Genomic DNA, 27,054 nt, shown 5'->3' with positions numbered 1-27,054 from the left:
AAAAAAAAAAAGAAAGAAAGAAACCCTCTGGCCTGTACCCCAATTCTGTATGCATAAACAAATAAATCTTTTAAAAATAATAATAATTTTTATTTTGGAAATGTAATATAGGGCATGTGTGTATTACATGCAAGCAAAATCCTTTAATCAAACACATGAGTAATTCTGCAGTAAGACATGCACATATTCAGAGAGGAATTTAGTGTTTAAAGTAATCAGATTTGTCACCAGAACTTGCATTTTCCGGAACTTTTAGATAAAGTTTGAGGATACACTTTGGATATGCTTTGAGGATGTATATGTTCAACAAATAGTAGTTTTTCTACCAATAACAACTATTGTTTTGGTTTAAATTAGTGGCAGATGATGTGGTTCTCATATGCTACATAAATTGCAGTGTGAATGAAGGAATTCTACCCAACAGACACCTCTGATTTCCACTGGATTTTATAAAAGGCCCTTATAGGATTTTGAAAAATGATGGTGAACCTCTCTTCAAGAAAATATTCATCTTAGAGCATAAATTCCTTTTTGGGTAATTTTAGATCCAGATATGTTACTGTGTTCTGGGATGATTGATAAGATCAGAATTATAGATTTAGAACAGGAAATGAGATTTCCATTCCATTTAACTAAAATTAGGACCAAGACATTTTTAGCTTTTTTTTTGCCATTATTCTTACTTGAGGTGACAAAATCAATCACTTCACTAGTTCAGCTGGTGTCTGAATACTCTCAAGTGATATAAGTTTTATCTATGCTGCACTTCACCTGCCAGCTTGTTTTTGACATGCCCTGAGCCTGCACGCGCTGGGGTGCTAGGATCAGCATGAGGTGGCGCACATGAAGTTCTCCACTAATAAAGTGTCATAGACTAATGAAGAGTTGTAAATTATTTTATTCAAACTTAAAGCGACAATTTCAGTTTACCCTGTGACAATAGCCCTCTCACTTTCTTAGGTTCTAATATATCTTCTTAAACAGAAGAGAAAGGGAAGGCCCTGAGTGGAAGGCAGGAGATTTTTTTCTCTTAAGAACTTTTTCTCCTTTTTTGTTTGCATTTTAAAATTTTATTTATATATATATTTTACATCATATATATTTTATTTATATATATATTTTACTTCCTCTTGTCCAGTTTTTCATCTCAGTTGTAATCCCCATGGACTTTGCAACACCAATTCACCCATGTGCCCTCACCACATTCCAGTGCACTCTTCCCATTCCAGTTCCCCTCCAACCCCCATAAAATGACTCTGGTTTATAGTTGTTCATTGTTTTCATTTTTACTCTATTACATTTGTTTATCTCTCTCTCTTCCCTCCTCCCCATCCCTTATGCACCTAGTATGAGTGAAATCATCCAGTATTTTCTTTTAAAGATTTATTCATTTATGCATACAGAACTGGGGTACAGGCCAGAGGTGCAGGTAAGTGAGAGGATTCATCAGAGACAGAGTGGGGAGCAGAACAGGCAGATCAACGAAGTACACTGCTGAGGGGAGCAGTGGGCAGGTCAGGAGAGGTCTGTGGCGCCATATGGGTCACCTCCAGGGCAGGAATCAAACTCATACTGAAGTGGCTTTAGCTTCTTAATCCTGTGCTTTAACCTGCTGTGCCACTAGGGAGGGCTCCATCTGGTATTTTTTTTTTTTAAAGATTTATTTATTGTGCATACAGAACTGGGGTACAGGCCAGAGGCTCAGGGGCGGTGAGAGGCTTCACCCCATCTGGTATTTTTTAAGAAACTTTTTTCTACCTGTTAAACTATTTGCCTAAGGGGAGACCCTCTCTCTCCTCACACTCCTCCAAAACCTTGCTCCAAACCCAAACCACCTGAGCTCAGGCCCTCCTGTTGCTACTGGCTAACAGTGTGACACTGGGCAACTTTCTTAATGCTGTGCCCTGTTTGCCTCATCTGTAAAGTAGGGCTACCAATAATAAGACGAGATATGGTAGTTAGAGGGTTAAGGTCAAGAAGTATTTGTGAACCAGTAAAGCAATACTGTGTGTTTTCAAGAAGCATCATAAGTATCATAAAGGAAGATGTGGCTAGACTAGTTCAAGTACTGAATGATTCATTATGAGCTGGACTCCAGTGTTGGAATTTACCAGATTGTCATCAACTAGTTTTTCTCCACACACTGTTTTTGCTAAATTTACCTGTACTCTTCAGGACAGTTGTACAGCTAATGTAGTGATTTGTCTTAAGGTTGAAGGACAACATTTCATTCTTGTTTCCTTCTCTCTCTGTCTTTTTTACTATGATAACTAAGAGGATGGTGGAGATTTGAGGTACATAATCGGTCTCAACCAACTTCATCTTTTAGGCTTTTTGCTTTATAGTGAAACACGTTTTCTGCTCTGGAACACTTTGGGTTGGTGGTTTTCATGCTATAAGTTTGTATTAACCATCTCTGCATGATTGCAGCCTGGCCTAAGTGCCACCAAGGCAAGCATAGCCTTTGGCTTCTTCACCCATTTTACTAACAGCTTTCTTAGGTCACCTTTCAGAGACTGCACACAAACTTAGGTCTTTCCCCCTTGTGAAACCTGCTGCTGCTTTTCTTGTCTGTGGGGAAACTCATACCTTTCTGCTAGCATGTACCTGCTATTTGAAATTGCATTCCTAATTAGTCTAAAAATTTAATGTAATCAATCTGGCCTTGATTCACGCTAAAGTACCTTTGCTGAAGAGAATATGTCCCCTTATCTCTGATGGCAAGTGTTGCATTTACACTTGAAAGGCACAAAGAACAAACAGGAGAAATTGCTAATTTGAACAGTGAAGAAATGCAGTATAAATAAATTTTACTTGTTCATGATATTAATTTGAAAATGGTTAGATGAAAATTTTAATATCAAAAAGCTTTGATGTGCACTAATTTATTTCCTAAGACTAGGGGCAAATGTGTGCGATAAGCAGGAATTTAATTATCCATATAGATTTCTGGTTAAACAGGTAATATTTTTGCTAAATTTCTATGTATGAAAATAATATCAGCTCTAGGGAAAGTAATGTTACACCATGAAAGCAATGAGCTTTATCTCTGAGTGAATAAGTGGATTCTTTTCTAATGTACCCTCCAGCTTTGAATTAACAATTTTTAGAAAGAGGGCCTCTGGAATGGAATTAAGTACTTTCCTTTGATGAGTTCTTTTCAAAAATTTTTCTGAGGTTATGTGTAAATGTAAGTATCTTTCTGCATTGGATAAAGACCTCAAATAAGCTAAAATTTAAATGCAGTGTACCAACTCAAAAGAATGAAGTGTATGAAATGAAAGTGTTTCTCTTTAAGGATGTTTGTTTTATGGTCACACATTAAAATTTTGTTAAAATTAGAGCGTATGAAGGAAGCCCTAAAAACTTTAGAAGTAGGATCCCTGTATGTGGACAACTATACCTCAGAGTCTCTGTCTTTGAAAGCCATGGAAATCCCAGTGCCCAGAGCCCTGATAAAACATATGGCTGCCACTTGAAGGCATGTCGCCATACTGTGTGGTCACAGGCAGTGTGCCTTTGTGCCACAGCAAGCCACAGCGAAATCGAAGGATCCCCCTGGGCCCCGGCACCTATTGCAAGGAAAGACATTGCTCTCCTTTGTTCTAAGACATTTTTTGATGTTTTTATGGTAAACCGTCTCAGAGGGCAGGAAAAAGTGTTTCTTCTAGAGGAAAGAGCAGACATACTTCTTGCCCATTAAGAAGCTTTAGATTCCCTAGGCTCAGAACTCCTGTGTAGGGCAACCTGCTCTCTGTACACATAGCAGCCTGTCATCTTCGTATCACCCTGTAGAGACTGGAGCCTTGGAAACCAGGGCAAGAAAAACAACGATCTGGCTACTGCTGCTGCTATATGACCCAGGCATCTGGTAGTCACCGCTGGCATTTATCTTGTTAGCTTGTAAGTGGGGTTAGTTCCCAGAGCTTTACACATTTTGACAGGAACATCACTTCAAAGATGATGTTCCTTTCTCTTTACTCTGAGCTTGCTCCCAAGTGGGTGGTATGAGTTTAGGGATAATATGACCTGAATTATGGTGTCTGAATAGAACATGGCATCAGATGGTGGGACAGTCAGTTCTAAATCCAAATGATAGGGTGAGTCACAGAGAATAACTGATATTTCTCAAAGAGCACGGGAGATTTCTTTTCATGAAGACTTTGTGCACCAGAAGGAAGGCTGGAAGATTTTTTCATGCCACTTAGAGAAAGGGTTTGAACTGTCCCTTTCTATGTGTCTTGGCTTAATAAGTGGTTTAATAAAATGGAATTCACCTAAGAGAGATACTAATTTAAAAATATGTCTAGTCGTCTTCATGTTTCTATTTTTCACAGGCAGCCAATGAGGCTTCTCCTCTGTTATTGACTGAGGCTGGCCAACATGTGGCTCTTGTGCTGCCCCTCCCCCAGCCCATGTCCATGGCAGCTGTGGCTGATCCTGTCTGGCCTCCGCTCTGGTAACGCCAGATGACGTGCCCAGCCCTGCATGAGGCCACTAACAACTGGTTCATGATGGCCTGGGGGGCCAAGCCTATTTGCTTTCTCTGTTTAAATATTTATCTATGATTCACTAGGCTTCAGAATCATAAAGCCCACTGAAAAACAAATGATCAGAAGCCTTACAAAGCAGACTTTAGAGTAGCACTTCCTATACAGAAGAGGAAATATCTGAAAATACACATAAGAACTGAAAAATGAAAACCAGAGTAGATGTATGATAAAGATAAGTTCAATAACTTAAATAATTCAAGCTATCTAAAATGCTGAATATTATTCAGGTACTTTCACAACCACTGTTTTTCCAATTCATCTATAATCCCCTCCAACAAGTAAGCTTTTATTGACTAAACATCAATGACGTATTTTACTATAAAATATACTGCAGGGAGGCCCTCCCTGGTGGTGCAGCGGGTTAAAGCACAGCACTGAGAATCTAAAGCCGCTTCCTCATGAGTTCGATTCCCGCCTGTCCCGGAGGTGACCACATGGCGTGGCAGACCTCTCCTGACCCGCCTGCTGCTCCCCTCAGCAGTGTACTTCATCGATCTGCCTGTTCTGTTCCCCACTCTGTCTCTGGTGAAGCCTCTCACTGCCCCTGAGCCTCTGGCCTGTACGCCAGTTCTGTATGCACAAATAAATAAATAAATAAATAAATAAATAAATAAATAAATAAATAATATATATACTGCAGGGCGCCTCCCTGGTTGTGCAAGGATTACGTCTCAGCATTATGGAGCTATCAGCAGCCACTGCAGCAACAGTTCGATCCCCAGCCAGGGAGGTGACCAGGGAGGTCTGGTGCAGCAGACCTCCTGTATCTTGCCTGCTGCTCATCTCAGCAGTGTATTTTAGTCAATCCACTTGTTCTGTTACCCGCTCTGTCTCTGGTGAATCCTCTCATCCCCTGTATCTCTGGCCTGTATCCCAGCATAAATAAAAATAAAATAAATCTTTTAAAAAAATACTGCAAATTAGAAATGCATAACTTAAAGAGAACTTCTCTAATCAACATACAAATTATGCATATATATAAATTAATTCTTGAAGAAACTGAGTGCAGTTTTTATGATGTGTTTGAGAATTTATATTAACAAATATTTGTCTGTAAGCGATAGTATCAGTGCAGCTGTGTAAATCAAATAAGTAAATAGATGCAAATTTCTTAGCAAAGACAGAGCCTGACACATAGTAGATGCTCAGAAATGTTGACTGTCATTATAGAGAAGGAATAGCTTTAAACATGAGTATTTTAAACATTAATTTCCAGAAGAAAACCAAATTATACTGTATCATTAAAAAGCATAAATAGAGGTCAAATATGAGCCCATTTTCTAGGAAGTGATGGGAAAAAGTAAGGAATCCTCTGCTTACTTGTTAAGTTGGATGCAATTAGGGTCAGTCTCCACAGAGATATGCTGTGAAATCATTCTTGTCTTGCAGAGGGACTTTGGAACCCATCTATAAAGTGACGTGCCTTACCATTGGTTTAAAGAGGAGGGTATTGGTGAGACCTTTCAACAGGGACAGAGATACTCCTATATCCCTGTCTACTATATCCCAGAACTCTAGTGTTAACTGCAGGGTCCTAGAGAACTGTGCAGAGCACCAAGATTCTGCAAATAATGAAAGAACATAAAAGTGGGGCTCACACAGGTTTACTTTACAAATGCAGGTCTGGCCTGGCACTCTGTGTGAGCCTTGGCTGTTCTGAGCACCTCCAGAGGGTGGGCCTAGGATGAACCTTGTATGCCACAGGCTCCATGAGCTGCCATGGCTCCTGGGAGCACATGATGGCGCTTCAGCCCCAGATGTCCCAGCTCCTTTGAGTAAGTGAAAGATCGGCATTTGTTGTGTGTCTATAAGAGGCCCTCATTGTTTGTGTGCTATTGAAAATGTTGCTTTTCCATCATGTCTTGCCCAAGGAAGAGAAAATAACTTCTCCCCTAAAGCCCTGTAGAATTAGAAACCTGGGAACTGAATGAGGGCTTGGTCAGTTATTAAGACTGAAAACAAGAGTCTCTGGCTCCTGATTAGGAAAGAGATATGCATGTTTGTTATGGATCAGAGAATGGATCTAACTCTGGAGAGAAGTCTTTAAGAAGCAATGGTCACCAGTACAAGACTATTGGTGATGATGGAGGCGGTTATATAAACAGGTGGTGCCTGTTACAGGTAAATGCTGCATCGATCAGTGAACATGCCCCTGCAATATCAGGTTTGTTACAGTGACTGGGCCAATTTTGGAGTGATTGTTTCAGGTAAAGACAGAAGAATAATTTGGCTTTGGTGACCCTAAATGACCTTAAAGTCCTTGTGATTTCCCCCATGTTCCCAGCTGTGCATTGTCTTTTAAAATAAGCTAAAACCATGTAGTTCTATTTGTAGATAATATAAGTGTAACTGGAAATGAAATAAAGCACATCCACCGTCTTCCTAGAAAAATGAAAGGAGAGCTTTCCAGGGAAGGTGTCCAAAAGATAAGTCATGCTATGTTCTCCTATACATAGAGGTTTTCAATAGTACTATTATGGTATATTTTAGAAGCAACAGACAAGGCAGTAAGAAAAGCCTGTAAGGAAGATCTTCAAGGTAAATAATATATGAAGGAAGGTAAATAATATATACATATATTTATAATAATATATATCCCTGAGTGGGTCTTAAGGTAAATAAATTTCAGGAGTGCTTCAAACTGCTGGGTTTGTTTGAAGTCTGGCTCAGGCTGCCTTCAGCTGCCTCTATGTGTTCCTCACCGACCACACTCACCGAACATGAAAATGAGCTTCTCTGATGAAGGCATCCCCACGCCTCTGAGCCAGCTCTTTGGAGTGGCTCACTCATGAGGATGCACGCCTTCTCGTTTCCTAGGTGGTTTTGGGTGACAGTTGCGCTCGTGGCAGGGGTGAAATCTTCAGAGAAAGGCCCCATGAATTGAGGCAGTCACACAGCCTGGATCATGGGTGGGAAATGCCATCACTTGCCAGACGGTGCTGGTGGGAAGTGGCTGCTGGGGCCAGTTTCAGAGAGGCGCAATGCACTGCAGTCGGCCACTTTGAGCCTGTTAGTGAAGAGGCCATGTTATTTACTCATTTATGCACAGAGGGTTTCTTTCTTTTAACCTTTAGAGTTGGTGTTATTCTCATCCTCACAGATGGGGAGAAAGGGCATTAGTTCTTATTTCTTTCAAAAACAAAAACAAAAACAAAAAAAGGAAGGAAAGTAATGAAATTCTCTTTTGTGAAGTTGTTCAGTGAACAGAGTGAAATGAGACAAACACATTGAGTAATATGATTCAGCTATTCCTCCTGGAATCTAGGGTTTGAGAGGAAGTTGAGGGTTCTGGCAACAGGCATCAAGGTACTTCCTGAGGGGGTGAAGGGCTGCCTACCCCCAACTAGGCACTGTGGAAGATGAGGGTTGTTTCAGTGTCTACGTGGGCTGTGCTAGCTTCACTGCCTTCCAGTATTGCTCCCAAGTCAGCCTGGCAGCCAAGCTGGATAAGTTGAAAATGTCTAAGAAATGCCGCTGTAAGTGGTGATGTAAACACTTTTGCATGAAATGAAAATTTTGCACCAAAGGAGTTAGTCTATAGTTGTGTTTCCAGTGAGGCAAAGGAGAATGAAAACTGAGTTAAGAAGATTTGTGATAGAAGAATGTGACCCAGGAGGAGCAGAGAAGAGGAACAAATTTTAGGCAATGCAATAGAAAGACTTTTTACTTGTGAGGATCAAAATGAGCCACCGGGTGTCTTGTGCTCCCAGAGAGGATGGACAAGCCAACTCTAATGTCCAGTATAGAAAAACCCAGCAAGTGAGAAAATGCATTTACGGAGGTACATGTCTTGTATGAAACATGTCCTATAGCTCTTCATGGAATAAATGAGAAAGGAAAAGGATACTTCAGGCTTGAAATAATGAAGACTTATTTATTCTTGAAAGAGTACTAAAGAAAGATTCTGGACCTGGAACCCATAACATTGGGTTCAAATCCTAGTTTGAATTCTCCATGTGAGACCTTGAGTGAGTTATTGGCCTCTGTGAACCTGTTTCCTCATTGTGTAAATTATTATCAGAAAATTAAAGCAAGCCGAGGTACATGGTGCTCAGGGGCTATTGGTTCCTGTTTTCTTTGGTCTTGGGAGAAAGCAACAAATCACTGCAGGAGAGATGTCCTTAGTGGGGGGCAGGGGGGTTAGGTACACCTGGGAGCCAGTCATGGGTGTGACTATACTTGTGGAGCATAAACTCAACCGATGAGACTTTGGAAACCCAAACTAAGAGTGCCTCCCACTTGTCTTAGCCTGGAGTTCCCCAATAGTTGAGCCACATACCCAAACTTGTGCAAAAATAGTTAACTTAGAAATGTCGTCTCAGAGAGGAGAAATGTAGGACAAGGGGTTGGTGTGGGGTGGAACAAAGAAAGAGGTAAAGCATGATGACATTGTTGGATCTCCCCACAGACCTTAGGGGGCATATGAAATGCATTTCAGGTCTGCTTTCCAGATTGCAAAACAGGGATGTATTCATTCTCCAGCTCCAGATCCCTATTGGTCGAGAGTGATCCTACAGCATTGTTGGGTTGTACATGCCTGAGTACAGATTCATGGGTGATTGAGCCACAGATTAGAGGTGTCCAGTGCAGGAAGGAAGGAACACTCATGAGGTCTAGGTGAGGTCACCATCTGGTGTACCTGTGCAAAGGTTCTCGAAGCCTGCAGGGAAACAGGTCCTTAACAGCTTTGGCTGAAATATGAGAAGCAACTGAGAGGGCTTGAAGTGGTATTTAAAAGAGCTCCGATACCTTTTGGAGAGAGCTCTTGGTCTTTCTTCCTAGTACTGAAACAAATCATCTTTTGGAATGTCCTGGGCCTTTTAAATCTATGATTCATGAAGATGAAATAAAATTTGCTGCAAATGTCTTGATTAATAAAATGTGAGTGGACAGTTCCAGCAATAGCATTTATTCTCCAAAAGACATCTGCCAGCTACAGATAAGAGCAATGCACAGTGTCTATTTTGAAAAAAAGCGGACCTACTATGGACAAATACAGTAGTCCCTGAAGATAAAGAAATCAGTGCTTGGACTTTGAGGGAAAAAAAGTCAAGTTTGTTGTTCCTTTGTACCACAGCCATTATCTGAATCTTCAGTGATTTTTATGGTGATTAAAGAAATTTTGTTAAGAGAAACTGGAAGGGGTGCCAGGGTGGCTTTATTAGCCTAAGACTTAGAATAAGGAAGAGGACATGTGGCCTTTTTTGAGGCAGACTTGGCTCCAGGCAAAATTCTAAAGTGGATCAGTTGTTTTCAAATCCTAAGTCCACTAATTCTCCCACTAGTCCACACTCACTTGTTCTGTATCACAGTCACCCGTTGGCAACTTAGTGCCCCACCGGATGGCTTAGAGACTTCTGTTATCAGTTCATTTTTGTTAATGTTTACCATGTACTCAGAACATGCCAGCAGTTGAGTGCATGAACCAGATTGTAAAGCTTCCCCGAATGTCTTTTCCTATGATTTCCAAGTTCCACCCACGATTGCTAAATAATTTGAAAGATTAATTTATTTAATTGTGCCTGATGTCTTCCATGTGCCACTTCAGAGCCTCTTGGCTGCCCCTTCTCTTGTTCCAGCCCCAAGTGGGTGCTGAGCTGCTAGGCATCAGTTCACTTCTCACCGCCCCCCCCCCAACCCAAGTCTCCTGTGTCGGCTCTACTAGAGCGCCTGTCTTGGAGTGCACAACCAGAGACGCAGGGCACACTTCTGACCCACGGAGCCTGAGACAACCTTTTCTTCCTTTCCACGCTCCATCCTAGGGGTGGTTCTGAGTTGTCATTGACACAGCTTCTTGAGGGTGTGGCCTGTCGCACTCAGCACCTCAGAACACTTTCCCATTCAGGGTCTTCTTTGTTTCATCCCCCTTGTACGACTCATTCTTCCCTAAGATTCTATTTCCTGATAAAGTAGTAGCTCATTTATTTCTTCAACAGATAGTTGTTCAGTGCACACTTTGTGCCTCAGTTACTGTCACTACAGAGCTATGTTATATCGTACCTTCAATGATTTATCTAGCATCAAATATTTCCCCAGAACCCATCTTATGTAATTTCCTTTCTTGGAATCCAAGCCATCCTGGCTATATGATAGGAGCTGGGCTTGCCTGAATGGGTTAAGGACCCAGAGGGGTCAGAAACAAATGTAATCCCTCAAAAGAACACAATGACAGACAGAAGCGGGAAGCCAGGGACAACCCCACAGAGCAGGGTATATGCAGTCACAAGGGGCAAGAGGTTAGGAGCCAGGCAGTCGGCAACTGAATTAAGTAGGATTAGGAATAGATTATGAAATAGAATAGGAGACAAAACATAGCAAAACCACTCAGGAGCAACTCCTGAAAGCAAGAATGCCAGGAGCTTCTTCATGATTCTGGGGACTTGGGAGCTTAGTGCCCCATTGGGTGGTTTAGATCCCGCTGTTCCGTGAATCAGTAAATTTTTATTGAGGTTTTTTCCTTAATTTTATTTATTAAATGTACTAGTGTAATTATTATTGCAGACAGTTAGAAAGATTTTTTTGAGGCATTTCAACCAATCATCCAGCAACCCATTTGCCAAATTCTCCACTCATTGGGGTGCTGCTGGTCGAGAACACTCAGCGGTCACCGCACTGGTGAAAAGAGCTTTTCTAAGCGTGCGTAGGTCCTTTGGGAGATGTTTTTCTGGAGCTCTACCCTGTGTCAGTGAATGTATTCTATTCTGCACTGGCCGACACAGCGTCCACCTGCCAGCCACAAGTAGCTCTGGGACACTTGGAATGTGATTAGTGTCACCGAGGAACTGAAATTTTCAAATTTTAGTTCATTCTCACTTAAATAGTTCCCTACGGTTAGTGACTTTGGAGGCAGCATAGTCCCAGAGGATGACATCTTAGCTGAGTCTCCAGGAATAAGTAGGTGTTTCCAGCCTTCAGGAAGATGGGATCAAGTAGAGGGAAATGTGCGCCAGGCTCAGGGAACAACCGCAGAAGACCAGGGAAGAGTGTCCATTGGGCTAGGGATGGAGCAAGGGACGAGAAAGGAGCTGGAGAGTGCCCAAGGCTCTGTGTGGTAGACTGTGAATTTTATCAGTCACCATGTATGGAACACACTAAGCTCCTAAAATGTTCCTGTGTACATTACTCATTTATATCACTGTCCTCTCTACAGCCCCAGAGGTAGGTAAATTAACCCAGTTTATCAATGAAAGGATGACCCAGTTTTATTTTACGTGACCAGTGCAGCATGACTTCTGAGTGCCACAGCTGGGATTTGAACTCAGGTCTGACTGCACAGCGATTTTCTTTCACCTCATCACTTTGCCCTACAGTGTGTACTGCATGGCGAGCTTGGACTTTGGTCATTATAGGGAAGACAGTTACAAGGTGGGGTTTGTCCTTGAGGAGCATGATTCTAAAAACAAGGAGCAAAAGGAGTTGAGAAGACTGAAAAATAGTGGTCCATGGGATATAGGCTGGAAAGAGAAGGAAGGAGAGATTAAAGAATTCTTGAAGAGCAGGAGAAATATTCATGAGAGAAGGAAGGAGAGATTAAAGAATTCTTGAAGAGCAGGGACACCAGAAATAAGTAAGAGAAAGACCTTCAGGGGAGGACTTTGTGGTCTGAGGGGATTACTGCCATTTTAGCAGATTTTCAGACTAAGAACTACCAGTAGGCATTTTCAGCCCTGGAGCTGAGGGTGTTAATTGGTGAAGAAAGCTGTTGGCAACTGCCCATTCACCACACAGATAAACTCCTTTTCCAGGTAAAAGTCCTTCTATGTGGGGACAAATTTCCTCAGAAATGAAGTCTGAGCTTAATTATTTTAAAAATTACTTTTGGTGCCTTTTTTTTTTTCTCAGTGAGATAGAAATAAATAGTATTTGCTTTTAAAATGGTTCATAATCCACACATGCTAAGCTACGTAGAGATGAGGAGGCAACATCATGCGTGTAAAAAGGGGATGTATTCTTCACAAAACAGGTCATCTCTGCCTGACTTAGGTGTTTCTATGTCATGTGCCTTAGTGACATATGAAGTGAACATAAAAGTAATTTTGATTGGAGATAGAGTTGTTTAGTCATGAGTCAGCATACTATAAAAAGTCATTTTGAGAAATACTGAAAACTTTCCTATTTTCCTAAACTGATTTGCGCATGATTCTAGAAATACTTCTTCATTAAAAAAAAAAAAGAAATAAATCCTGACTAATTTTCAATGGCATTAATTATTTTAGAATGGGTTCCTAGCTACATTTCATCTCTCAAATTTACTCCTTCAATAAATCAGTTATACCTATAATGAATATATTAATTGCTATTTCCCTAAATTATGTCTAACTTTTATGAAATTACCAAGCCAGGTCTCCTTGGTGGCACAAGTGGTTAAGCATAGCACTAGAAAGCTATCCACAGCCACTGCAGCAAGAGTTTGTTCCTTGGCCAAGGAGCTGACCCACATGGCGCGGCAGACCTCTCCTGTCTCACCTGCTGTTCTCCTCAGCAGTGTATATTAGTAGCTCTGCCTGTTCTGCTCCTCACTCTGTCTCTGGTGAATCCTTTTACTCCCTGCACATCTGGCCTGTATCTCAGTTCTTATATGCATCAATAAATAAATCTTAATTTAAAAAGAAGGAAGTACCGAATTGTTTCCAAAGAGACTATACCTTCTTACATTTTTATAGAGGTGTAGGAGAATTTCAGTTTCTACACATCCTCACAGACACTTGATATTATCTCTCTTTTTACATATCAGTTTTTTTTTAAAAGATTTATTTTAAAAGATTTATTCATTCATATAGAACTGGGGTACAAGCCAGAGATGCAGAGGGTGAGAGGATTCACCAGAGGCAGAGAGGGGAGCAGAACAGGCAGATCGACGAAGTACACTGCTGAGGGGGGCAGCGGGCGGGTCAGGAGAGGTCTGCCGCGCCATGTGGTCTCCTCCGGGGCAGGCGGGGATCGAACTCATGCGGAAGTGGCTCGAGCTTCTCAGTGCTGTGCTTTAACCTGCTGCGCACCAGGGAGGGCCCTGCATATTGCTTTTTAAGTGCATATGAACTGATATCTCATGGGGTTTGATTGCATTCCCTAATGATTACTTTAAGGTGTATATTTGAATTGTATTATTGATGTGAAGTTTATTGAATTATTGAATATCATTTCATGTGTTTATTACTCACTTCTATGTCTTCTTTGGGGAAGTATCCAAGTCTTTTACCCCCCCCCTTTTTTTTTTAATTGAGTTGTGTTATGTTTGAGTTGTAAGAGTTTTTTTTTTTTTATAGATAGCAATGGATATAAGTCCTTCATTAGCTGTATGATTTGTAAATATTCTCAGTCTGTGACTTGTCTTTGATTTTTCCTACTGGTGTCTTAAGAAAACACTGAAGTAAAATTGATTTACAGCAAATAGATTTCAGGTGTAGATCATGATAAACCAACACCTCCATATTCTACAGTATGCTCTCCACTAGAAGTCTAATCTACCCTTCACAAAATCACTGACCCCTTTTACCTGACTTCCTATCCCCTTGCCTTCTGGTAACAAGTTGGTCTTACAGTCTAAAAGCTTGTTTGTGTTGTGTTTAATTCATTTGTGTATTTTGTTTCTTTATGTACCACATATGAGTGAAATTGTATGGTGTTTGTCTCTCTTCATCAGACTAATTCCTCTAAGCATAATTTCCTCTAAATCCATCCATGTTCTTGCAAATGGCAGGATTTTGTCTTCATTTATATATATATATATAAATACACATATACATATATATGAGCAGTGTTCCACTGTGTACATAGACCACATCTTCTTTATGCAATTATGTGTCACTCTTAGGTTGTTTCTAACTGTTGGCTCTAGTGAATAATGTTGCAATGGACACAGAGATGTAGAGAGATGTAGATATTTCTTTAAATTAGTATTTTTATATTCTTTGGGCAAATACCCAAAGTGGGACATCTAGGTCACATGGAATTTTTATTTTTAATTTTTTGAGAAATTTCCATACTGTTTTCCATAATGACTGCAACAATTTACATTCCCAGCTGATCAGTGAAATTTGAAGAACAGTATTTTTCATTTTGATGATGTTTAATTTATCATTTCTTTCTTTTATGGGTCATACTTTTAATATCATATCTACAAAATCCTAATCCTAGGTCAAAGAACTATTCTTTACTTTTTTTGTCAAAGGTGAAAGTATTGACTTTCATTCCTTTAAAAATGGCCAGGAATGATCTGGATGCCACATGAATAACTCCGCAAGCTCTCTTAGTTTTATGGTTTAATGGTTATGCTCATAAGGGAGATCAGGAAACCAGGTGTTCTGTTTACATCATTGTAACATGACTCCAACAGCCTTCTATTACCCAAGCACCACACTCAAAAGTTTCCCTTCTACCTATTTGCCTCCTATCTTCTCTCCCCACCACCCCTAGCCTCAGGCAACCATTGATCTGTACATAATTGATTCTCAGATGATTGAGTTAAATTTAATTGAATCCTCTAAAATTCCCTGCACATTTTGCTCTCTGCAAGAGAAGGTTGTTGATACTCCTTTTGAGAGAAAAGCACTTTAGTGTACTGTGCCCAGCTTAGTACTTTGAAACTCATCAAATAGCATAATAAAGTCAAAACTTGATAACACTGCATTTAAGTTCACTCACCCTGGCACCAACTTGCTCTCCCTCCTGCCGCCCCTCCCCACGTGTTCTTCAGCTTCACCTGGGTATTTGCCAGACACATCATGTCATCCCCTTGGTGCCTCTGTGACATGGCTCACAGCTTACCTTTTGTGCACCTGGAGTAAGCATCCTTGTTATTTTTCCAAGGCAGTTACCAATTCACTCCGTGAAGTCTCTCTTCTCCCTCTGGAACAGAGTTCATTGTCCTTGGTGATCTCCTCTGGCTTGGGTTTTGCAGCTACTGTAGCATTTACTATATTGTTTTTACAATTAGTACTTATAGAGTTCATTTCCCTCTCCCAAATTCATACTTGAGCAATTCAGGGGCACCAACTATGTTGAATTTACCTTTGAATTTCCTCCCAGAGTAGCTGAAATGTAATGCGTATGCAATGAATGCTTTATTAAAATGTTTGCAACCAGTCCTACAAAAGAATATCAAAGTGCACTTAGACATAGCTCTAGTCCTGCAGTTTTAAAGTTCTAAGTAAAACTGAGTCCTTTCCCATGTAAGCTCCGTCTGGTAGCCTTCTTAAATTAAAATGCCCAGCCTGGTAGCCCTCTTTGGGCATCATTGCCTCTGTGCCACTAGCATGAGCTTCTCCAGTTAGAATTTTTAGTGTCCAATGTGTAGATTACCATTGCTTACTTCCCCATCTTGAGCAAAATCTACTCAGAAATGCAGCTGGAAAGAAGCAAGAGGGGGTGGCTGTGCCCACACAGCCTTGCCCCACTTTGTCATCCTGCAGAATGCCACTTCTGAGAAAGCCTTTCCAGAAAAAGTGCCTTCAGATTTACAGTGAATTAGAGCATGTACTCTGTTGCAGAGGTAATCAAGCCCAGTAAATACCCCACAGGCACTTGGCATTCCCCAAGTTCCCTTATACTAGAGTCATTGCATCTGGTCAGTGGTTTGGAAGCAAATGATGTGTGTGTTGCCTCTGGCTGGAGATAGTTAAGAGCAGCTCAGGGGTGGTAGGGAGCCATATATGCAGATGGTGACATTAAAGAATGGTGAGACCTCTGTCTTTCTGAAGCAGAGTACCCTGCCCACCAACCTTGGGCCATTAATGTGAGTGAGGTATAAACTGTATTGTGCTAAGCAATGAGACCTCTGGGTTAATTTCTGACTGTAATATCTGCTAATTCTCTTTCGTGCCCCTTATTCCTGAACTCTTCTCCCCCATTCCATCACCATTAGGAGAGGACCACACACAGATTTTAACCCATGTCTGGCCTCTCCACCTGCTATAGTTTTTACCATTTAGCAAAAATAAGAGTTTGCAAATTCTGGATTCTTATCTTTGAAATGTAACCTAACAATCAATTAACTGTTTCACATATATGCATAACAAATCACACCCAGATTTTGTAGGCTGGAAACAGCAATGGTTTAATATTTTTCAAAATGGTCACCATCCAGTTAACATGCCAGGGTGACTCAGAGACTCTGTTTCTGCTCCTCCTAATGCTGCCCACCGGCTTCCTCTGCCCTTGACACCTCACAACCTCTGCTGACTCATGGTTTCTCATTCTCCTTCCCTCTGTGTGACTTTGGCCTTTGTTCCTGCTCCAGATTGTTGACCGACTCTCCTCCTACTCCCCCTCCCCAGGGGAAAGGAATGTGCTACTTCACTGGTGACTCCAGTTCCCTTCAACAGCCAGTCTTCTCAGGGGCTCTGCATGACGCTGCCTCAGGTCAGACCTCCACCCTTGGTTCTCCCTGCCTTGGTCACCATGTTGGGTTCCATGCCAAGTGCTAGACAGGAGCATAGCAGGCATTCAGAGGGGGTGGTCTCTCCATTGTCTTCAGCTAGTTGAGAGTGGATTTGATGGTGGGGGTGAGGAAGGCTATCGCTTTCCTTGAAAAAAATCACTATTTTCGTTCTCTCTTACTCCTCATTCTTCCTTTTCAATTAGTTCTCTCACCCCTGAAGCAGATCCTGATTACTGTCACTGGGTAACTGTCTGGACAAGTGTGGAACAGATGACTTCCTTGATCAGAGTCACTACTAGTCTCACACATACAGATTTTTCATTAACCATGCTTAATTCTTTGTTTTAGATCTCTTAATTATATCATCGTCTCACATTATCCTACTTCCCTTCTTACAGTTGTGGTGCTAAATAAAAGAAGTATGAAAAGCCAGTCACCAAATGATTTTATTAAAAGACGTTGGTATTTTTGATGATCAGCATTCCATGCCAAAACAATTTTAACCTTTCTGAATTTAAGAGGTTCTTAAAATTTGGAGAGAGGAGAAACATATATAATATACATATGTAGTGTATATATTTATATACAATACACTTTACATATATATTTAATATGCTTCTCTATGAGTGAAACATCTCTAGAAGGATTCACAAAACTTGGTAATAATAACTGTCTCAAAGGAGAAACTGGGTTACTTAACTTTTAACTATGGGCTCTTTGTACCTTATATTAGGCACATATGTTGACTGAATTTGGTAATTCTGTTTGCTTATTGGCTAAATGCAAAATGAGGAGATAGGAGATAGCAGCAGTGTGAGGAGGCTAGAAACTCAATACTTTTCAGAACTGGGCTATAGATCTGCCCTTGAGCAGAGGACTTTCCCATCCTACTTCCCATCCTGATAGGAGTCCCTATCAGTGAATTTGGAAATGTAATGGAATTTACCTTTTAAGATTAACAATAAGATAGATGGCATAAGTTAATACATGAAGCAAACTCGCTGTGATCCCTGGCACCTGGAAGGTACTCAGTGAATAGTATTAATGACTTTTTCCGCATCTATTAAATAGGTATCATATCTGTTTCCTTGGATTTTTATGAATCTCAAATAAGATAACTAGTTACTATCTATGAAGAATGAAGATCTGACCAATCATTAATATGTATGTTAACATTTGAGCTTTATCTGTTATTTAGGTAAAAGACACAAACAGGTTAGTTACTATTTCCTTAGGTTGGCCACAAAGAGGTTAGTAGTTACTGTTCCTTAGGTTCTATTCCAAGTTCTGATTCCATAGTTCCTTGGAATAATGCTATGATGGGACTATTTTGAACCAGGAGGAATCAAAAAGTCTGCCTTGTTATTTGAAGAGGTTGTTAGAATTTTTACAGTCGCATCGCCACGACTACATTTTTCTGCAGCCCTTGGTGCTTTGGAGTTATGTGCCTGCATCAGTTGGGATGGTGTTGATATGTTATATGAAATCCATTCTCCATTTCTTTTTCTTTCTGTAGTCTCAGATTCTAATTTTGTGGTTGCAGACTCAAATTTTGTGGTTGAAAAACACAAACATGGACTAAAAAATGGACAATGTCCTTAAATTTTATGATATTTAAAAATATATAGAAGGTGACCATGACTGAGTTGACTGATGAAAAATGCCTTTCACAGCCAACATGGTTTTTACACTGGGTTAGCTATCAGCCAGTAAGGCCAGCCACATGGGTCTGCTGAGCAGTAATTAGTGTGTCAAAGGTTGTCCAGACATAAGCATATTTGTTTAATGACTTAGAGAGCAGATCGTGTTACATTGTGCCATCAGCAGAGGACCACTGTGTTGGATGCCAAAAAGCACAGAGCAGAATCATGTGGTAAGTAATGCGTGGCCTTCTAGTTCTGGCAGAGTTGATACAAATTTTAAATTAAAATAATTTCATCTTTTACTTAAGAGTAAAACATAGATATTATTTTTTTCTAATGAGAAGAATTTTAAAGTGAGCCATAGGAGAGCTGAATTTCTCACTTACTGTGAATCCTTTTTCAAACTTCAGGCTTTACTTTTAAATAATATGGTAAATAATGCTGGGAAATGATTGCTGTGTGATTTAAAATCAATTTTAGGCAAAAAAAAAAAAGTAAAAGAGCCTTGAATTTTTCCTTCCTGTTTCAAAGACGCTGTTGAAATATTTGAAAAGTTGTTTGGAATGGAGTTAAATGAACTGAAATATTCAAAGACTTTACAGTGTCCCACTACTCTGGGTCATTGTAACAGCGCATGTGGTTTTAAAAATCAGGGTGATTTATATCGAAAAGATGAAGCTGCTATCTGTCTCACTCAACTGCTCTAAAGTGGCTGTGGCAAATATTTTTGCAAATTACAAACTTTATTGCACTAACATCCCTTGACTAATTGTAATGCTGTTATTTCAAATTAAGCCTTTATTCGTTTAAGCATAATTGCTGAACACTTTCCGTTTAGTCATGATTCTCTCTTACAAGTGAATAACCATCATTTCCGAGGGTAAACTGCTCACTTGGAGCTGAGAGTGCGGCAGCCGTGGTTTTTCTTTGTGAAGTGTGCAGAACACATTGCTCTCACTGAAAGAAAGCTCAGTTTTCTGCAGCTGTATTTGATCTTCCAGTTGGACTGAGTGCAGGCACCTAATGCTGTATTGGGCTCTTCACCTGTGATGGCACACGGAGGAGGAGTGGGTGATTTTCCACAGGCAGGAGTCAAGGATAGGCTGGACCTTTGCTTTGTCCTCACAAACAGAACCACACTAGAGACAGTTTTGTAGCAGCTAGCTTACAATTTCTGATGAGAGGCCACATCTTCAGTTATTATAGTTCATGATCTCTGCTCACTTTGAAGATTTACTCATGTCTCATTAAGTAAGTGCTTTCTCAATTTTTCTTCCAATCTTTAGTTTTTATCTACATCAGGCACTGTGCTAAAATGTGTAGTATTTTATTCCTTATACTCTGAAATGGTAAACAGGTTGAATGATACTTTCATGTATATGAAGTTGTTTAACAGCTTTCTCTATTTGAAATAGTTAAGGCATCCAGGCAAAATAAATAATAAATGAAGAGCTAACAGATATTGTATGTGTGCATTTAAGATCTTATAGACATTACAATTTACTAGTATATTTTTTAGAGACTGTGTTAGTTCTCTAGTACCTAGTCAGGGAGCTAGGCAGTTAAGCCAGTTAGCTCGACACACAGATGAGGCTGACTGCCATTTGTTTTCTCAATGACTGTGGCTGACGGTTGTAACATCTCACTGATTTGTGGCATGTAACAGCAGCATGTTTCAATGTCATTTGTTCTTGTTTTCTCCGAAGTTTATGTGTAAATTGAGAATTTACATTTCTTAACAGAAGAATCACGAGACAACCAAGTAAATTTAATTAAATTATGTAGATATGTTTTGTACTCAGAGTCAATCTGGTTTACATTTAGTTACAAATATTTATGTGTCTCTCTCTCCATGTTTAATGGACATGATAGTTAATGTGTTATAATAGAGAGGAACAAATTTCCTGGCTCTTAAATGAAAGAAACCATATAGTATGGATGTTTCATTTGCAAAATGCAATTTATATATCGATAAGGTCTATGTTTAACATACTGAGTCCTTTATATTTGTTTAGCAATAATCAACTTTAATCAGGTTCAGATCAGAATTTAATTGCCAGTAAAACACATGTTAATGACATTGTTTTATTTTCCTTTTATACATTTAAGTTCTAACCCACTTACAGATATTCCAATTAATCATAACTGACTGACAAGTTAGCTTATTTGAACCAATAGTGTAACTATACAGAGTCTTAAGGTAGTGTATACCTATTTGAATGCATCTTTATTCTCAAGATTTTAAGTCTCCATTTCTTTTCCCTTTAACCCCTTCATTTTTTTCTCCTACAAATATTTATTTACTCCCTACCAGGTGCCATGCATCATGATGGGCTCTGAGGACACACTGGGGAAAATAAAATACACCATTCTTACCCTGAGGAGATTTTCATTTAGTAAGAAAGATGAATGCTATAAAAACAAACACAATAAAATTTACACAATTAATTTAGTGATTAGTCTGTGGGAGCTACCGGAATTTGTAATCATAGCACCCTGCCCACCTTCTTGAGAGAGCCGTTGATCACTCTTGCTGCTCTGCATGAATGAAAAAGTGTGATTATACCTATCATGTCAGGTACAGAGCTGCAGTAGCATGCACATTCTGTGTTTGTGTCCATGTTCTCTTGTGTCAGGAAACACTCCCTGTGCGAGGCGAGGCATACTATACACAGGTTACATGGGTGATCGAATGGACACAATCTTTACCAGGAGGGACAAGCAGGCATTCCAAAAAAAAATCTCATCTACTTTTCCATGTACCAAAGTATATAGTGCACTGCATTAAAACAAAGAATTTAAGGAATTCTTAGGGCATGAAATGACTTGTAGTTTGGATTCCTATCAACGCTTTTGATTTTAAATGATCTATAAAAAAATAAATTGAACTTTGCTGAGAAAACAAAAGAAAGTAGTTCCAGGCAAAAGATTGGGATACACAAAGGCAGGCAGGTATGAAAACTCAAGAAATATTTATATGCATATGAAAGATAAGTTGAATAGGTTGAATAGGCTAAATAGAGGCCAGAGCATGGGGAATTATTATTATTATTATTATTACAAAAGTTTATTTTTACATCATTTTGTACATTTTTTTTCCATCTCGATTGTAATCCCCGCGGGTTTCCCATCACCAAGTCACCCGTGTGCCATCACCATAATCCTGTGCATCCCCCCCCCCCGTTTTTGATCCCATTCCCCACTCCACCCCCACAAAATGTCTCTGGTATATGGTTGTTCATTATTTTTGTTATTTCATGAGGAATTTTTAATACCTGCTTGAAGATATATGAGACTATTTGGTAGAGTCTATTCATATAACTACTCCCAATATGTAACCAAAGAAAACCCAGTAGAATAAAAATAGCACTATTCAGGAGGGTACTTGCAGTGGGAAGGCCTGCAACTCAAGGCCCTGGTGTGTCTCTTGCCAGCATCAAGGTAAATCGCTGCTGGGGTTTGAAGCAAATTCGCAACAATCGCCTGAACTTCCCCAGACATAATCTGCAGAATGGAGATGCCAGAATGGAGATGCCATTCCCCACTACAGTCACATTCTAACTATTTTATGTCAAGTTTCCCTAATCTATTAGGAGAGTCCCAGTAACCTCTGATATAAATTCAGATATTTGAAATGGAAAAAATCCTAAGGATGGTAAAGTAGGTGGAATTTGCTTGACTACAAATATTCCTGACCTGATTTCAGCTGATTTATGAATAAATGATTATTCCAGTCTTGAGAGTAAAATATTTAAAAGTCAGCTTCCATTTAGAGTTCATGTATAATACAGAACTGATTTTCTGTACTGCAGACTTCCACTCTTCATTTCCTCCTCTCTAATGTGCTATAATTCTTATTCTGTCCTTTTTCAGTTCCCTGTGTGAAAATTATTTACACATTGCACGCAAAGCCTTTGTGAAAGAAGAAAAGGAAATTCAGTTTGTGAATCTCAGCAGGAGTTAAGCTAATGCAGCTTAAAATAATGCCGAAAAAGAAGCGCTTATCTGCAGGCAGAGTGCCCCTGGTTCTTTTCCTGTGCCAGATGATTAGTGCACTGGAAGTACCCCTTGATCGTAAGTATTAACGTTTTAAAGCTGTTAGGCCCGGGAGTCAAGCCTCCCTGGCATTTAGCATCACTCTGAACTGTGTGAATGGAAGGTGTCTGTGTGATACTGAAAAGCTAATCAAAATTAATTTGGTTTTTACCTTCAGCACCTGGTGTTTATAAAGCCTCACACCCTAGAAATGTCCATTGAAACAGTCAGACACATTATCCTCTCTATCATTATCTTCCTCGCCACCAGATGCCTTTTGTGAACCTGGGAAAAGATGCCCTGGGAGGGACTTGTGAGCTGCCCTGATCCTCCCAACAAGCTATTCTTTAGAAAGCTGTCCTATAAGAAAACAATATGAATCTCACTTCACAACAATCAGGGAGACTTCCCCCGCTGGCCCCTCCCTGCTTTTCCACCTCTCCCTTCACAAGCTGAGTGCCCTGGAAATGATGGGGGATGGTCTCTCAGCCAACCCTCTGGATCCCCAAACACACTTCCTTTATTTCTCTTAATTCAGAAGAGGCAATTGACTCTCAAATCTTGAATCTTAAATATGAGTCTAAATCGAGGAAAGATACCTTATGTAAAACCTGAGTGGTCTTTGTTGGTTTAAAAAGTACAATCAAAGATCAAGATACAAACTTGCAAGAAAGCTATTTAAAAGGTAGTAAATAACAGTCTTTAAAAGGTAGTAACAGCCTCTGTTAGCCCACTTGTTTCCTGATAGAAAAACATATCCTTTGCTCCCCTAGGTCTGGATGGCTCACTTGTGAAAAGTAAAGATAATGCTAGACCCAACTTGTCTTGTCTTCCTGCAATGAAAAGCAGAATATCAAATCTGGATAATTACTGTACTTCAGAATTGATTTATCTTTTATCCCTAATCTGCATGGCCTCTTTAAATCCATTAGCTTCCTGAATAGAACATCTGTTTGGCAGGCTTTCCAAGGTGCAAAGAAGATAGCACTTCTCTGGGCTGTTCAGTTGCTGAGATGTCAGTTTTTGCCAAAGAGGTTGCAATTCCCAGTGAGGCGACATTAAGAAGAGATGGGGTTTGCTCCACACTTTGTTGATTCTGGTCTAAAGCACACAAAAAGTAATATTTTCTTATTTTTTAAAAAATATTCAATGACCTCAATTTTTCAACTTTCAAAAAGAAATAGGATGGCTTAAGCCAGTAGAGTCAGGAGGCCTAAGCAAGCATTTGCCTTAAGATATACAAAAGAGAGAAAAGCACTGGATAGAAATGCTATTGTTCTCTCTTGTGTTAAATATATTCCCACTTAATCTGACCGCTCAATCTAACAATCAGAGGGAAACAGTACCTAAGGCTAACTCAATTATTGCCGCTAATGGAGAAGAGGCGTAACCGTGATGAAAAGAAAATCACGGATAACCCAAGCGCTCCCGCATTAACCTTTGCAAGTAGTAATGACAAGTAGCGCTTGTACTGAATCCTTTGAACTTCATGCTAATGTAATTTCTCCCCTGCCCCTGTTCCTCATACCCTTTCTATATGAACTGCTCCTTGCTATGGGTCCTATCATCCCAGGGTGACTGAAGAATTTTGCACCAGAAATATGCTAACAGTCTGAAAAATTCAGTTGCTGGCTTGGGAGTTGACCATGGAAATATAAAAACTGAAAACCAGAGTTGGGCTAGCCTGGCATGGAGCCTTATCATCATAGCAGGTCCCGTTTTAGGTGTTGCTACGTGCGTCGTGATGTCTGGGATAATAGGATCAGACACTACACAGACTGTGGCGACTCAGATGAATTGCAGATTTCAGCTATTTTTCAACTTGAACATAATTGCTTGTCCAGCACAACTCAAATGGGATGGAATTAGCCATTCCTGTTCCTGAGGAATCTTTTTTTTTTTTTTTTGCCTACAGCATTCCTTTGTTCTTCCATATGTTCATGTGGGATAGGTGCTGCAGGAATAAACAAAACCGCTAATGGGAGAGTCTTTCTCTTGCAACTTCACAAATTTCAGTCTTTGCTGTACTGTATTTTTAGGGCAGATGAAATAGAAAAATGCCCCTTTTATCTTGAGGGTTCTAACGTTCTTATTACTAACGTCTGGTTTTCTTTAATCCTGTTTGCCCACTCACCTGCTGATATTGATGGGGGAAAAGCAAAACTTCTTGAAGACTGTAAGTGTCTTTCTGTACTAGGTGGTGTGAGCATATGACTGTGTCTTTGTTTTTGAATTAATACGATGAATTAAATGCACACAATGTCATGTTTTGTGACTAATGTCTTTTTACGCATGTGTAACAGTACTGTGGCTAACCAGTTCATTTAAATACCAAGAAGAACATTTAATATATTCCCTGCATGAATTCTGGAGACTTTGGTGTTCCTCTTTTTCTTTACCAGTATCTACTCTACTAACTTCCAAGCTTGATTCACATCTGATGTAACTCAATGAGAAAATTCACAACATTTGGAGAGAATGACTAGAGGCTAGTGAATGCTGGCTGGAATGAAGACACTGCTTTCCATGTTTTTAAGAAGTTGGGTGCCTGCAGACACTTGTCTGGGTTGGCAGCTATTTGATGTCTTATTCCTGTCAGCCTGCCAGAATATTCAGACTAATGTTTATAGGTGTCACCAGTATCATGGCCGAGCAGTTTCGAACATTTTTAAAGTGTGCCAGAACGAATCAGCAGCCTCACTTGCTGGGTGGTTTGCTCTCAGTGGAAACTCCTCCTGCCTCACCCAGCTGGGTGGCCTCTGCTATCTACCAAAAAATTTCCAAGCATTTGAAAAATCTTCTCACATTGTATTATTCAAGAAACTTGTGTAAAATACCCTTTTCCCTAGATTACATCAAGGTATTTATTAGTTGCCAGCTGACCTAAGCTCTGTTCAAAGAGGTACACCTCTGTATGGTGAATCCGAGCGGTTAGGAGGGGCAGGTGGTCAGTTGCAGATGCCTGAAAGAAGACAGCTTTGGGGGCTGTTTCTGAAACCTCCGACTTGCATCTCTTGCACTTGCAGAAAAGCACAAGAAAATGGACTCAATCAGTCCTGAGAATCCCCTCACCCACCACCTGTGTCCAACATTCCCTAAATACGGAATTCTAGGCTTTCTCCCTTCACCCCAAACTCTATACTCCTGGAGTCTAAAGGATCACTATTATATTAGCCTAATATAAATGAATGTGATAATAATTACAAACAGCTAACATCAGTGAACCATTGTAGCACTGCAAATTATTTTTAGTTAACCCTTCTAGTGATGTTAGGCGATAGATAGCTATTTGTAAATCCCAAAACTGGGGTTCACAGAAGTTAAGAAATGTGCTTAAAATCCTCCAGCTGGTAAGAAAAAAACAGACTAGTTCTTAACCATTAGATCAAACTGCGAACTAGCATTGGGAACTGACAGGGCTAGAACCAAGGATGAGATGAGGTTCTCTGTATGTGGGGGGATCTGAGGGGGATATCTTGCTAAAAGTAGGGCAGTTGCTTCTGTCCAATATCATGTATTTAGCAGGTGCATAAGTAATAACAGGATTGTATTTAGCTTTTGATCTATATTTTAGGTGTTATTGGATATTTAGTAAGAGATATCTGGAGGACTGGAGACAAGGCAAGAGAACAAGTCATGTTTACAGATTTATAAGACACTGAACATGGAAGTGGTAAATTTAGCCCATCACCGATGAATTACAGTAAGGAAGACAAGCTCAGAGGGCAATTATTAAGCTTTGGAAAATGCTTGGTTGGCAAGTATGAGATTTCACAAAGAAAGAACAGAGAGGAGAGGAAAAGGAAGATCCCAAAATTGAAAACCTTATCCAGGGAAGGAAAGTGAGAGCCTAAGAGAACCTTGGGGAAAGTTGCATGCAGCAGGGCAGAGCAGTTCACTGCCTCGCACTACTCTGGGGGTGCCATTCACATCCGTTCTGGGCCAGGTTTCTCAGCGAAGCCCTGCACATGTGGACCCAGTTAAGTCTGCTTGGGGAGCTGCCCTGTACATTTTAAGATAGTTAGCATCTTCAGCCTCTACCACTAGATGCCAGCACCACCCTGGCCCTCAGTGGTGACCCAAAATCATTTCTAAATATGGTCAGATGTCACTTCATGGTGGGAGCAAATTGCCTCTGGTTGAGAGCTTTTGATCTGGAGCAGCTCTCTCTGGAGTTGTGCAAGGCATTGGCTTCTAGGGGACTGACTAGTTCTCTTCTTTGTCTTCTTCCTCCCTCGTCAAGCCATTCTGCTGCTCTGAGGAAGAAAAGGAGACCCAACCCCCTATCGTTTCTGAAACCTGTGATTCTGTGATTTCACAGGAAGAACATAGTGATCTTAAGATGATTGAGCCTTGCGTGTATTCATATTAAGTTGTTCTTCTTTAGACAGTTTCTCCCCACGATTTGCTAATAAATGACCAGAGAATATTTGGGAAAGTGTCT

General features: G+C 40.2%; 1 protein-coding gene across 14 annotated transcripts in view; it reads left to right on the top strand.

The window, feature by feature from the left end:
• Positions 1-27,054, top strand: part of NRCAM (neuronal cell adhesion molecule) — a 179,243-nt gene that overhangs the window by 85,725 nt on the left and 66,464 nt on the right. For 8 of the 14 annotated variants that reach the window (XM_004676944.2, XM_012720884.1, XM_004676943.2 and 5 more), the window contains exons 3-4: positions 22,449-22,649; positions 24,769-24,786. In XM_004676944.2, coding sequence (XP_004677001.1) covers positions 22,544-22,649; positions 24,769-24,786 — 124 coding nt within the window. In that variant the 5' untranslated portion in view covers positions 22,449-22,543. Of the gene's footprint in view, positions 1-18,774; positions 18,806-19,650; positions 19,827-22,448; positions 22,650-24,768; positions 24,787-27,054 lie in introns of those variants that run through there. The other 6 variants (XM_012720888.1, XM_012720886.1, XM_012720880.1 and 3 more) reach the window with 3 other exon arrangements.

Source organism: Condylura cristata, unplaced genomic scaffold (genome assembly GCF_000260355.1).
Source record: "Condylura cristata isolate star-nosed mole 26May11 unplaced genomic scaffold, ConCri1.0 scaffold00005, whole genome shotgun sequence".
NCBI lineage: Eukaryota > Metazoa > Chordata > Mammalia > Eulipotyphla > Talpidae > Condylura > Condylura cristata.
The sequence above is the reverse complement of the archived record's forward strand: the minus strand, read 5'-3'. Positions and strand labels throughout refer to the sequence as shown.